Here is a 14,081-nt window from a genome sequence, read left to right as displayed (position 1 = left end):
TTTATTTAGTTATTTACACAGATTTGTGGTCTTTTTTTCTTGAAATTTATAATTTTTATATTAAAAATTGTTTTAAAAACTCTATATATTCAAGTTATTTAAATTTGGTGTTTTTAATTTGATCATTATTCTTATAATTTTTTTAAATTTTTTATAAAATTTCTATTATTTTTAATTTTATTATTCAATTCAATGTGTATTTTTATTTTATTTTTTTCCTTATTGATTTTTTATATATATTCATTTTTTATCATTGCTTTTTTTTATTATATGATTCAAATAAATTCAAAATATTTAGTTAATTAAAAATACAATCTGAATTATTGGATTTTTTAAAAAACATACTTGTAATATCTAAATTTTTTATTGAAAAAATAAAACTTGCCGCAGTGAAGTACAGCACTAAGTAGTTGTTATTATAGGCTGAAAAAAGAAGGAGAATGAGAGTGCAATGGACTAAAGCATCAAAGCCCATCTTTCAAATTGTTGGGCTAAAGCTCAGCCATGAAATCTTTACAGCTTGAAGCCGGGCTAGTCCATAGTACTCACCTTATTGCAGAGCTCTTTGCATCTTCCACTGAATTGGCCCTTGTTTCAACACCAATCCAGGACAAAAACACAAACGCCTACTGGGTGCAGTGCCAACACTTCCTTGTCCAAAAGGAACAGCAAGAATTACATCAAAGTTTGAAACTCCCTTGTCTTAGCAGCAAGATTTGTTTGAGAGTTTGAATCTTTTCAGGCAACAATTGTTATTGGTATGCAAATCTTGCCTCTTCGTGAAATTGAGCCCCATTGGATAATTAGTAATGGTCAGTAGATCATCGACTAGGTTCTTGAATATTTGTATAGCTTCTTTTTGCAAAGCCAAGCATTTACGAAGAGCAGAAACTGTGATTATTGATGGTGTAAGATTAGGTGTTTTGCCTGATGTTGTTACTTACAATACATTGATCAATGCTTACTCTCGTTTTGTTAGTTTTGATGCTGCTTATTCAATTCTTGATAGAATGAAAGAAGCCAGTATAAAACCTGATATTGTTACTTACAATTCTTTGATTGCTGGTGCCATGAGGCATTGTTTGTTGTCAAATTGTATGGATTTGTTTGAAGAAATGCTTGAGTTGGGGATAAAACCTGATATTTGGAGTTATAATACTTTGATGCATTGTTTTTTTAAGCTAGAAAGACCTGATGACGCATATCGGGTATTTACGGATATTATACTTTGTTATTTATCACCTTCTCATGCTACTTATAATACTATGCTTAATGGGCTTTGCAAGTGTGGTTTTGTGGAGAATGCGCTCATGTTGTTTAGGAAATTAAAGAGACATGGGTTTGTTCCTTCATTGGTTACTTATAATATTCTTATTAATGGGTTGTGTAAAGCTTGGAAATTGAAGACAGCTAGGTGGATGCTCAAGGAGCTTGGTGCATCTGGACTTGTTCCAAATGTTATAACGTATACTACAGTCATGAGGTGTTGCTTTAGATCTAGGAGGTTTGAACAAGGGCTTGAGATATTTGAAGAGATGATTGATAAGGGATATACCTTTGACGGTTTTGCGTATTGCACAGTTGTTGGTGCTTTGGTCAAGACTTGTAGGATTGAAGAAGCAAGTCATTATATGGAGCAGATGGTGAGCACTGACATTGGTCTTGATATGGCATCTTATAATACACTCATTAATTTGTATTGTAAAGGTGGTAAGTTGGAAATGGCACATGGAGTACTTGATAAAATGGAAAAGGAAGGTTTTGAACGTGATGAGTATACAAACACAATTCTGATGAATGGGTTGTGTGAGGAAGGCGATGTTGAGGGGGCCATGGAGTATATGAATGTAGCGGGTTTCAATTCAAACTTGGTTGCTTTAAACACCATGGTTGATAGGTGTTGTAAAGCTGATCGGATTGATTATGCTTTTAAAATCTTTGATTCAATGGATATGAGGGATTCTTTTACCTACTCCTCCTTGATTCACAATCTTTGCAAGGTTGGAAGGTTCCGTTGTGCATCAAAGCTCTTGCTCTCTTGTGTGAGAAGTGGCACAAGAATTCTCCCATCTGCTAAGCGTGCGGTTTTTGATTGTCTTCGTCATTCTGGTCATCAAAGAGAAGCAAAGAGACTTAAATCAGAAATCAAATTGGCTCTTTCCGCAGTTGTTTAGGTTCACTATGCAGTTGGAACATTTTTCTAGTGAAACTTATTCAATTTATTGGTCATTTACAAGGTAAATGCAAATGCCACTTTTGTTGAAGTAGAAATGTAAACATTCACAGTTATCTTTGGAGCTCCAAGAACACTTTTTTGGCTAATAAGAACTATTGTAAAAAGATACAGATTGGTCTATTGAAGCAGGGTAATGAAAATGAATATCATTCATATATCACCATTGTAACATTGTTCTTGACTAGAGCATGTTTGGCCTAATCCGCTCTTGCTGAAGAAAGGACATAGTACCAACCATGCAAACATTGATGGATGATAGAAGAACAAACACATGACAGTTTTTCGGTGATCTCACAGGTGAAACTCTTTATATGTCAATGATGGTGTAATTGGACTTCTTTTGAGTTCAAGTTTAATGATAAACTTGATTGTACGCTCTATCTGTAAGTTGAAAAAACTCTTCCTCTTCTTCTTTTTTTCTTTTTTTTTTTGCTTATATTGTTGGGAACCAGTCTAAAGGAACTGTAGCATATCTACTGCTCCCAAGTGAATGTTATTTTACACTCATTCAGTGTAATTATTTCTGAAATTTCAGAACACTCTAAACAATCCACGATTACTTGTGGCAAAATTATGCTCAACATGCATGCTGTATCTTTTTCTTTTTTATTTTTTTGGTGTAGCATTTGATAATCTTTCCGTGTGCTTTCATTGTGAGCTGGTGTTTTTTTGGATTAAGAAGTTACAGACCACAGGGTTCAAAGTTTTAGGATTCAAGTATGGTTAGAGTGAACTTCCATGACAAAGATGAAAATTGATAGAGAATCAGCTCTGCATTTAATGGCAACAATCATCGAGGTTTTCTCATTTTAATGGTACCAAATATAAAGAATAAAGAAACACGTCGTGTACCAAATATAAAGAATAAAGAAACACGTGGTAAGAATTAAGACTCCTATTGTTGTATGAGTATATGGTTGAGGCGTAGGGAAATTCTGATGAAAATAGATCTAGTGCTTGATTCAGGAAACGACAACTCTCAGAGAAGATAAACAAGGAAAGATTACTATCTGGGACCTGTCTAAGAAGTGTTGTCTAATATTACCTCTATAGTCTTATATCTCCATGCAGTAGTTCAAATTTCAAAGACGAACTTCCTCCTTTGTCACTGCTCTACTCTTTCATAGATGGAACTCTTGTGGAATTTTAGATCAGCCAATCTGCTTGCTAACTAAACTACCCTGCATACAAAGATACCTTTACATTTGTGCTTCTCAATTTACTGGTTTCTTTGACATCATGTACCTGGGTTATTCACTGAATAATGCTTGATTGCATTTGTGTTTATCTTCCTAATTTCTCACGTCCTATGAATAATTTTATAACATCTCAAGCTGCTTGGTGATGCAGGACTGCCTTCCAATACTTGCATGACTTGAATATGATTTATGGTGTGTATCAATTTGCAGATGGGCTACGTTGATTCAACTTATTGACATGAAGGTACATCAGCACAAGTTTCACATGCAGTCTTTCTGTTTTATCAATATTCCATGTCATTCACATTATTTGAACTATGCACCAAACAATCTTGTTCCTCTAGCAATAACTAGGGAAAATTTTCACAGGGCTGTGAGACTTGGCGGGCTGTGAGAAGTTGAGATGTTGTTCGTACAGATCTTATGATCAACGTTACCTGGCAATCAGAAAATGCCAAGGCCTAGTTGCAATGGGCCAAATTTTCTTGACTCCTTATACATCAACCTTCTGTTCAGATATCAGTATCTGTGGGTCCCATCTGGGATCCACAGATGTTGCTATCTGGTACAAAATATGTACAACCAGTAGAACTGAGTGTTTGCCAGTGGAGATGTCCTTCAGTGAGAAAGAGCGGAGACACAAACGTGAAGGGTTTTAGTTTCCGTTGGCACTTTTCTGGGCTTCCTCTGATCAAATATTTCTGGAATGGACTTTGGGAGAACATTTTGAGGTCTTAGCTGGTCATCCAACAACAAAGGACTAGCTTTCAATGATGGATAGCCCAATGATCAAATTTTGTACCTTGTTCTTTCTTTTTCTTTTTTTCTTTGTTAGGGTGCTTGGGGGGGGTACAAATCTACCTTCCTGTCTTGACATATATTGGTTAAGATTCCAAGAATGAGCACTCAGCTGGTGATGCAATACGTGATCTACACTTAATAAAGAAGTTATCTTCAGTTTTGCCAATTTCTACTCTTAGACCTTTTGCATCATTTTTACTCGTTTACTTATTTTCTGGATGGCAGGTAGAATATTTGATGAAAAAAGGTTGTGAATAGTTAGAATATTTGATGAAAAAAGGTTGTGAATATTTGAAGGAGGAAATGCTATGTGCATGAAAAGTTGCTTCTGATCCATCATAGTTTCCCAGCTAGATGACTCATCAGACCTCTGAACCGTTGAGCTTCAATCCCTTTCACCACTGGTTAATGCTGCCGCAACAAACTCCATCACTCCTTTAACACATCAGGTTGATAAAGTAGAAAATATTGTTTGTGCTCTGTTTGTTTGGAGCCATCGTATTCCGGACACCATTTAAATCTCACTCAATGAAGTTATGTGGCCACAGCATACCCTTCTCACTCACTAATCAATTTCCAGGCGAGTCACTTTGATCGGGAATTCTTTTGTAGCATAGTAATTTCACCGTGAACAATAATATTGTCCTCCATATAATTAAAAATCCTTCGTTTTTTGTGTTCCCTTTTGTTTTTGTTGCATTTTCTTCGCATAATCGATGCAAAAGGAGCTGTAACATTCTGGGAGTCTTGCAAGCGTACTCTTGTTGCCTGCGTAAGCTACTGAAGTGTTCACTAGAATTGTGTTCGTTGATGTTTCATAATATAAAAATATAAAAGATAGATATAGAAAAACATAAAGGTGTTTGGTTGAATAGATGGGTACATAAAATAAATTTGTCTCTTGGATAATTTTAAAATGATTTTTTTTTATTTTCTCTTGGATAATTTTAAAATGATTTTTTTTTTTTCAAAAAAAAAATTACAAGAGACATCGTTTCTATTTCAAGCTTGTCCACGTGGATTAAATCAATTATTAGTATAGGGACTCACTTTAACAGCCAGTAATAATACGAGGACTCATTGTAATAACCATTTCACAATTTTGTTTGAGGATTTAAGAGGGTTTTGATACCTTTGTTATTAAATAAAATATTTTTAAGTAAATAGATCTTTTAAGGAACACTTGCAATAGAATCACACAAAACTCTGCTTGTTCATACAATGAATCCACCTGAATTTTTATTTTTATTTTTAAGAAAAAAGAAGTTTCCCCTATCCAAGAACGGCTTTAGTTTTTTTTTTTTTGTGTGTGGTTTAAATGATTTTAGCTCTCTAGCTCATCGTGAAAAAACAAAAGATTCAAGCAAAATCCAAATGGACCCAGAAAAGGCATATTAATTACCTGCCCAGATTCTTGAAAGTGACAGACAAGAATGTTACTTCCAAGTTGTAATTAACCAGTAGTGAGAGGAAAAAAGTTGAAGGGACCCTTCGTTCTTGTGCCATGGAAGTGAGAAACATAACTCCATGTAACCCCTCTTGTCGCTTAATTTACTCTCCAATCCAAGACAAACATGTTCATTTTCACCTTCCACTTTAAGCACATTTAGGTTTCCATTCGTCAAGGAATAAAAATAAAAGATAAGATCACATTAATTTATGCCTTTTTGTTTTTGTTAGGCAGCCAGCCAGCATCCATTTCTTCTTAATGTGTCCATCTAAGGACGCCTCGGGTGCTTTCAAATGGTCAATTGTATTAGTCAAATTCAATTGATGATTGAGGCCATGGTAATGTTTGTATCATTTTCTCCCATGTGACTGTAGTATTCAATTGTGCTAAATGATCAGATTCCATGGAGGAATCTAGTCTTTCCAGGAGTATTCAAATTACAAGGGTCAAAAGTGATACCAACTAATATTGAATTTATAATGTTTTGTACTGGTATTCATCAGGTTATATTTGCGGTACAGTTCACCTATACTATCGAATATATAAGAGAAAACATCATTAATATTTGTTTGGAAATAGGACTGCACCGCAGGTACAACTGTATTTTGTTTTGTTTTTTTAATTTGAAATCCCATGTTGCATCATAAATTTAAATATATGTTGTTATACGGTGCCTAAACCATGATTAAAAAGGAAAGCAAAGACAAACACAAAACAAAACAATTTTAGGCATCAAAATTGTAGGAAATTTGTTTCCTATGGCTGGTTCCCATCTTAAATTACTTGTCTTCCTCTGTAGAATGGCTGTCGAGGAGTAGCTTTGCACTTGTTTAACATTTAAATATTCACTATAAAACACACCTAACTTATTCAATGAATTACACTAATATCGATGACGAATGAGATGACATAGAATGAGAGCATGTGTATTGACTAAAATAAATGCTTACAAATTTGAAAATGGAATGAGAGCTGCTCTATGTCATTCTTTTACCAATGGTGTTCCATCAAAACTGATTATTTCATTGCATTCTGATATCAGTTATAGTAAACAATGTATAATATGATTTTTAAACCAATTCGAGGCAAGATCGGGTTATCGATCAAGAGGTTGATCCAAATCAACATAAAAAAATTTAAAGAAGAAAAATCAATAGATTAAAAGTAGGGTTTTAATCTGGTCAGACTCTTATCGATCAAGTCATTATCTCAATTATTATTATTTTAATTTGAATTAATCTAAATCTTAGATTAGACAAATTATAGGTCGGCTTATTAGGCCAATCAATGTTTTAAAATAATAATACAAAGCTGTTGATGTCACCCTCTAATTCAATATCTATCCATGTGATTGACATACATAATAATTGTAATTAGGTTGAAAACTATGGTGGTTTAGATAATAATGTTCATTTAGTCAAATAGGGATTGTTGTAATCTTAGTGAATCAAAAGGCACCCATGTTAATTCAAATTAGCAAGGATTAGGGTGTAAATTTGACTTCGTAAAGTGCGTCTTCTCCTTTTCATGTCACTGGACCCCATGATCCCCACATTCAGCCCCTCTTCCCATTTCTCACCCAAATCAATCTCTTTTTGTGAAGTTAACTTCATGTGCTAGTGATCCTCAAAAACTTTGTTTGAACAATTTGGAAGAGTATTTATCACATTTATTGCGACATAAAGATAAAGTTACATGTTCGTATGAACATATATTCCTGGATCTCTCTTTCTAGTTTTGATGAAAATTGATGTTTCCCTATATAAATCATTAATTTTCAGAAAGTCTCATTTGTTTAAAGGTTGGAAATTACAATGAGTCTCAGTACTGATCAGCAAAAAATGAAAAGATATATTACAAATATTATTTTTGATAAAATTACCATTCACCAAGAGTACAACTCGTGGTGATAAACTAGATACAAGAGACCAAAAAAAAAGAGTAGCGGAGGATTTTCGAATTATGCGAAAGGCTGTTTTCTTATTTAATAGCCATTAATGGCTGCATCTTGCACGCACATGCACGCCCACTATGGCACAAAGATTTTGAAACCACTTTCTAAATAGATTTTGATCACGTACTCTATGTTTTGTTTTTTAAAAAGGTATAATATTACATTAAAAGGTGCCAAGATCAGGTAGAAAAAACATTAAAAAAAAAATTGTTTACAGCTTAAGTTTAGCAGATTTATAAAATAAAATGATCAACAAAATAAAAAATAACAATTAAAATATACATATTTAATGTCATACTAGATTGAATTACCAAGTAGATTTCCACCTTGATCTAGATTTTAATTAAAATAAATGTTTTTTTTATCTTTCCTCTTCTTAGTTAAAAATAATAACTTCTCCAGAGATCTTCGAAACCTTAACAAGTAAAAGAATAGGATCGCGTGCCACACTAAAACAAAAAATTCAGAGCAGGCAAGAACAAGACCACCAAGGAACCCTTTAAACCTGCGATATCAGATTTTGTTTCAAAGAAGGTGCACACAAGACAAAGATCTGACACGTACTCTACTCCATGTATTTAAATTAATGAACAAGCAGCCCTTCTAAAATTATAAACATACAACTTTTCTTTTTCTTTTTCTATTCAACCTTTAATGGTCTTAAGTATACAGGTTCACATGTTCATTAGCTGGAGTTGTGTCGAGCTAATTTTCACTAATAAATATATAAAAAATATATTTAATTAAAAAGATTATAAAAATAAATAAATAAAATTATCTTTGGAATTGAGGTAAATTCCAGTTCTTTTAAAACAGAAAATACATGAAGATATATCCCTTTTAGTGATTATCACTATTTTTATTTTTTTAATCTTAAGATAGTAATTAAGTGTTATAATTTCTTTTTTCTTTTTTTTTTGGGGTGGGGGGAGCTTGCGTGTGAACGTAGAGCAAATGACAATAAAAGAGGCATGTTTCTTTCCTTGTATCATACTTGGCCCATAGTTTTTGAAAACAAACAGCTTGATGCATGCATTGAAAAAAAAAACATAATTAATTAACAGCATATTCTCCCTGGTTGAAGAAAACAACAAAAATTATAAAAAAAGAAAGAAAAAAAAAGCTTAGAAACAAAGCACGTGGCGGCCTTGGATAGAATAATAATTGCCACATTTTAGAACCTAGAAAAGATGAAAAAACAAATATGAAAGGAAATAAAAGGTAATATTGCTATAATTAAAGTGTGAGCTAGTAACATGGTATTTACGTTGGTCAATGGTTGTCTCACATGACAAGTCAGTGCCTAACTTTTATCTTTATGTCCCTCTCAGAATAAGAAAGTATTGCTTTTATTCTCATTGGAGCTGGAAGGTGGAGGCCTAGAAGGAGGAGCCACCAGGGAAGAAATGACAGCTCCTTCTGTTGTGCCAAACCCATGATCAGAAACTTCCATACTCGTAGTAGGTCTAGGGTTTCCAAGTCTCTGGAAAAACATATCACCAGGGGTGGTGGTGGTGGTGCTAGTGCCAATATTACTGTTGCTCAATGAAAACATGTATGATGATGGATGCTGGCCTTGCTGCTGAAATTGCTGCTGCTGCTGCTGATACTGCAAATTATACCCTGCAGGAGGCATCATGGCTGGACTAGGTTGATTAACATGATGAGCTTGACGATAAGCACCTAATGCAAAACCAAAATTTGTTGCATTAATTTGTGACCCTGATGCAAATGGTGCACTAGGACCGCCAGTGAATTGTTGCACCATGGCTCGGAAATTTGCGGTGTCTGTGTTGAGTAATGTTGTAGGGGTTCTTCTTGAAGCCCTAGACCTCTTACGAATAGGCTTGGCGACACGACCTTCGGGACTCAAATGACTACCAGCACTTGAGCTGGAATTGCTCGAACCCATGGGGTTCGGGACACTAGACGTATTGATGGTGGTGGTGGTGACAGTAGTGGAATCCGCGACTCGATCCCTGAACATGGGTCGAATAGGGGGTAAGACCTGGTTAGAAAGGTTTTGTTGATAGAACTGGGACCAATCGGTAGGATTATCGGACATGATTCCGCTCATGACCCCAGCTAAAGCACAAGAAAACGCTCAAGCATACAGACCTACAAACTATATTATATGTATGTTTAATTGGAGGGTACAGCGACACACATATAAACTATGAATATGCGTGTTTGTTTTCCTTGGCAAAGTTTGAAATGGAAGAAAATGAGCTTGAGCCTATGGTATTTATGGAGGTTCAGCATGGTCAAAGAAAGACTGAAGGAGAGATCTCGGCCATTCATTCTTGCTAAGAGGATATTCCCAGATTGATGTGGCACGTGAGTTTTGGCAGCTTTCTAGAAAATCTCCATGCTTTAATTACAAGGGCATGAATGACCTGATACTTTCGGGGTTGCATGGTTCCTCGAAGCAACATTCTTAGGGTTCTATCAAGATGATGACATCATCTCTTCAAGGTGGCCACGAAGGCTGAAGACTTTGCGTGCGGTAGGTGACAATGGGTGTGATGAGTTGGAGTCTTCAAAGAAGCAAATTTTGCTTTTATGGTCAGAGGGGAAACAGCCATGTTCCTTCGTAATTCCAACTTGATAAATATTATTGTCTGCCTTCACTGTTAATTACTACAATAGTTGAGATTAACTTCCCTCTCTCAATGATTATTTATAAGAATTAATTGGTCCTAATTCATTAGTTATAGATCGATTTTGTGCAATTAAATTAAAGAGAGAACTAATTCAAAAAAACATTCTTTAAGTTTTTCCATACACAGCACTCTCATGGGTGGAGGAGATTTCCCTATCAACAAACACTATTTCAAATCAAAAACTTGTATTAATAAATAAAATTTTAAAAATAATTTTATATTCTCCTCTAATAATTTTTATTATACTCGGTTCTCAGTTCCCAACCTTCACTTGTATTAGATAATTCCTAAGTTATCTTATATGTCTCCCGTCTTAAACACAAAAACATCCTCCAAAACAAAAATCAAACTTAAATTAAATGAAGTGTGAAATGGGCATTGTAGAACATCTCCTATGCGTCCCCTAAAATTGACAGGTTAGAATTTTCGCCTTTGAATTTTACAAAGAGGCCAACGGGTCTAACATATCTCCTGCCCTTAATTAGTAGAGATGTTGCCGATTGGATGCACATGCTTTCTCAAGTCAATAATGGTTTATACAGCCAACAGCTATATCACCTAAGAGAATAGATGCATCAAGTTTTTTTTATAAATAATTTTGTGTCATGGGATGTTTTTTACTGAGAATAAACCTGTTTTTCATTAAAATTTAATTTATTTTGCTATAAATGAATATTTTTTAGTATTTCTATATTGTTTTGATGTCTTGATATCAAAAATAATTTTTTAAAAAAATATTATTTTAATATATTTTAAAAAAAATAAAAAAAATAATTTTTATCACACTTTGAAACACCACACCTTTATAATAACTAAAATAAAAATTTATTCTATTTTTATTTTCTTAAAAATTACACAGTTGTTTTTTCATTTGTTTTTCTATGGAATAAAAGTTAACTAAGACTATGTTTGTTTTCCGGAAAGTAGTTTTCAGGAAACTACTTTCCAAACTTTCCCGTGTTTTTTTGCTATTAAGAAAGTTGGTTAACGGAAAATACTTTTCAGTCAAAAAAAAAATTGACTTGGTTTTCAGGAAAGTATTTTCCTTTATGGTTATGTTTATTTTCCAGAAAATAGTTCCTAGGAAATCACTTTCCAAACTTTCTTGTATTTATTTGTCATTAGGAAAGTTAGTCAACAAAAACACTTTTCAGTCAAAGAAAAATTTGGCTTGGTTTTCAGGAAAGTGTTTTTCTAAAAAATTTAGGTGGAAAACACTTTTTGAAAGTTGTAAAAAATTTAAAAATGTCATTATTTACTTGCTGATTATATCAAATTTGATCCTTAAAACTTTTGATTTCTATATGTAGTTTGTTTTGAATATTTATTTTTCAATTTAATTTCTTAAAATATAATTTTTATATTAACTTCGGTCCTCATTTTATAATTGTTATTTGCTTTTCTCCTATTATTTTTTATTAAAATTCTTTATTTATCAAATTTGGTCCTTATTCTTTTGATCGTTACTTATTTTATTTGAAATACTTTATGAAATGTAAATTATTATTATTTTAATTTCTTCATCTTTATTTATCAAAAAAATATTAGATTTGATCTTTATTATTTTGATTATTATTTATTTTATTTGAGATAATTTATAAAATTATAGTTTTTTTCAATTTCATTCTCATTCAACTTTTTCATTTGTAAGATTTGTTCCTCATTATTTTAATAAACTTGAGAAAAATAAAATATTAATAATTATTTTTTAATTTATTTTTCATAACATTACCAAATATAAAAAAATAATTCACTTTTCTTAAAAATATTTTTTTTCTGAAATTCACTTTTAAAAGAAAAGTAATTTTCCTGCGAACAAATAAAACCTTATGATTCAACGTTTTCAATATATATATATATCATTATTTAAATATTTTAAAAGTATTGTTGAATAAATATTGAATTTTAAATTTATGATTTTTTCTATTAAAAATATGTTAATAATACCTTGATATGCTTTTTTTTTATATTAATTTGTTTTTATCCAACCTGCAGTGTAAAAACGTACATGAGCCGAGATTCTATTATGTATAACATAGGAGCTGATGGATGAGTTTTTTATTTAATAAATTATGTGTTAATTATGACTTAGAGGCAGATTTATTTATTTTCTTCTTTCTTTTCTTTTTTTTATTTTATTAGACTGACATGAACCTGTTAATTAGCATGCCTTTGAATATGATATTTTTTTCTTCCTTTTTATTTTATTTGAAAGGGGTAGATATGATCTCAGCTATATATCTATATTTCATCTACTCAAGTTCGTACAAGAAATTAATTTGATGGGATGGAAATAAAGAAGACTACAAAATTATCGTCTCTCTTTCAACATAGCAAATTAACGAACCCATTGTCTTCTTCCTTCGTCAACCAAAAAGAGGGGCAGTTGGAGAATTCTTCCTGGGGTTAGATACGCTTTAATTTGAGTTTTCTTCTCTGATGGAGCTTGTCAACTACACACACGCACATATATTGATGGGTTGGTAAAAACCTTACAGAGAGATTATGTTCTTCTCAATTTGTTTCTCATTGTGATGATTTGAGAGGCGTAGAATGATGGACTTGAGTATCTAGAACACCTAGAAAGCAAGTTTTTTGTTTTTGTTTTTAAGATTCAAGGGGATTATTTGATCATGTTTAAGTCAGCATTAGTGGTGAAGAAAAAGAATCTTATATATATACGAGGCTGGCTGCATGTGTTGAGTGTATTAGCAGAGTAAGACTTAAAAAGGAAGAAGAAGAGAAGATCTGTTGCCATGGGAGGATGCAAGACTATTTATGGAGCTTTGAACCCACATAAGTTTATTTATAATGTAAGATCAATAGTAGGATAGTTTTAGACTATTAACTTAGGGTTTGGCGAAGAACAAAAACAGGATGAATTAATTAATATGTATTCCGGAGAGCCCGTCCAATCGAATAATGGAGTTTTGTAAGGGAATAGAGCGCATGCATGTGGGCTATAAAATAAAATGTAATTCTTTCGTCTTCTTTAAAGAAAGATCAATGCAGAAAGTTGCTTCATGCCGAAAGGGAAGAGAAGTGTTTCAGAAAAATCATTTACTCCTTGACTCGTCACATTAAAAGACAACTTGCTTCTATATATTATATATTATCTTCAAAAACTTCCACTTCTAAAGAATGGTGTACGGATTTTTTGAAAAATCTCATATAAAATAAATTAATAATATTAAACTCAATATTAAAGAATCAAAACCCTCAGTATTCAAGTAGTATATGTCAGTGTTAGTGTTTATGAAGTATAAAAATAAGTTTTTTTATTGAGTCTACTTGCTGTATAGCGAGCCGCGAGGGGCTTGGTCCCCTCCATCTACCTTCACATCACATCAGTATTTAAGCAACCAGTGGCCTCGACGGGTCGCCTGGCTTAGCAACCACGCCGCCCCCAACCCCCCCGACATAATTTCCTGTCCAGCACACCCAAACTTTGCAGGTCAGGCTCCGTTTTTTATCAACTACGCCTAACAGCCCATGTAAACACCAATAAGAAAAAATATGCTCGTCACATAAGACCTGTCACCTTAATTTCCTCTCCAATCACAGACATGTAGAGAATTTGGCACCACGTCGTACCAACCAATAAGCCATTTTATTGGTCAATAAAAATGCAACGTTAATTGACTTTATTGTTATATAAAACAAATAAATTTTGGTCATCTACAAGATAATACATAAAAAAATAAAAGAGTTATATTGTGATAATAACTACTAAACATTGATAACTCTCACTCTCTTGTAAATATATTTGGTAACATCA

At 32.9% G+C, this 14,081-nt stretch overlaps 2 protein-coding genes across 9 annotated transcripts; one reads left to right on the top strand and one right to left on the bottom strand.

Moving 5' to 3' along the window:
* The first annotated feature begins 619 nt into the window (after positions 1-619).
* On the top strand, positions 620-5,047 carry LOC105109377 (Pentatricopeptide repeat (PPR-like) superfamily protein). Of its 8 annotated transcripts, XM_011004083.1 has the most exons (4): positions 620-2,237; positions 2,534-2,619; positions 3,587-3,679; positions 4,495-5,047. In XM_011004083.1, the coding sequence occupies exon 1, from the start codon at positions 810-812 to the stop codon at positions 2,172-2,174; it is 1,365 nt and encodes a 454-aa protein (XP_011002385.1). In that variant the 5' UTR covers positions 620-809; the 3' UTR covers positions 2,175-2,237; positions 2,534-2,619; positions 3,587-3,679; positions 4,495-5,047. The 8 variants fall into 8 exon arrangements, with proteins under 8 accessions (XP_011002385.1, XP_011002384.1, XP_011002378.1 ...); XM_011004082.1 differs by lacking the exon at positions 2,534-2,619 and having other exon boundaries at positions 620-2,533; positions 3,646-3,679; XM_011004076.1 differs by lacking the exon at positions 2,534-2,619 and having other exon boundaries at positions 620-2,533.
* Positions 5,048-8,764: 3,717 nt separating this feature from the next.
* On the bottom strand, positions 8,765-9,871 carry LOC105109376 (uncharacterized). The gene has a single exon (XM_011004075.1). The coding sequence runs from the start codon at positions 9,715-9,717 to the stop codon at positions 8,968-8,970; it is 750 nt and encodes a 249-aa protein (XP_011002377.1). The 5' UTR covers positions 9,718-9,871; the 3' UTR covers positions 8,765-8,967.
* Between the last annotated feature and the right edge of the window lie 4,210 nt (positions 9,872-14,081).

This window comes from Populus euphratica, unplaced genomic scaffold (assembly GCF_000495115.2).
Source record: "Populus euphratica unplaced genomic scaffold, PopEup_1.0 scaffold215.1, whole genome shotgun sequence".
NCBI lineage: Eukaryota > Viridiplantae > Streptophyta > Magnoliopsida > Malpighiales > Salicaceae > Populus > Populus euphratica.
Note: the sequence above shows the minus strand (reverse complement) of the source record. Positions and strands in the feature narration are given on the sequence as shown.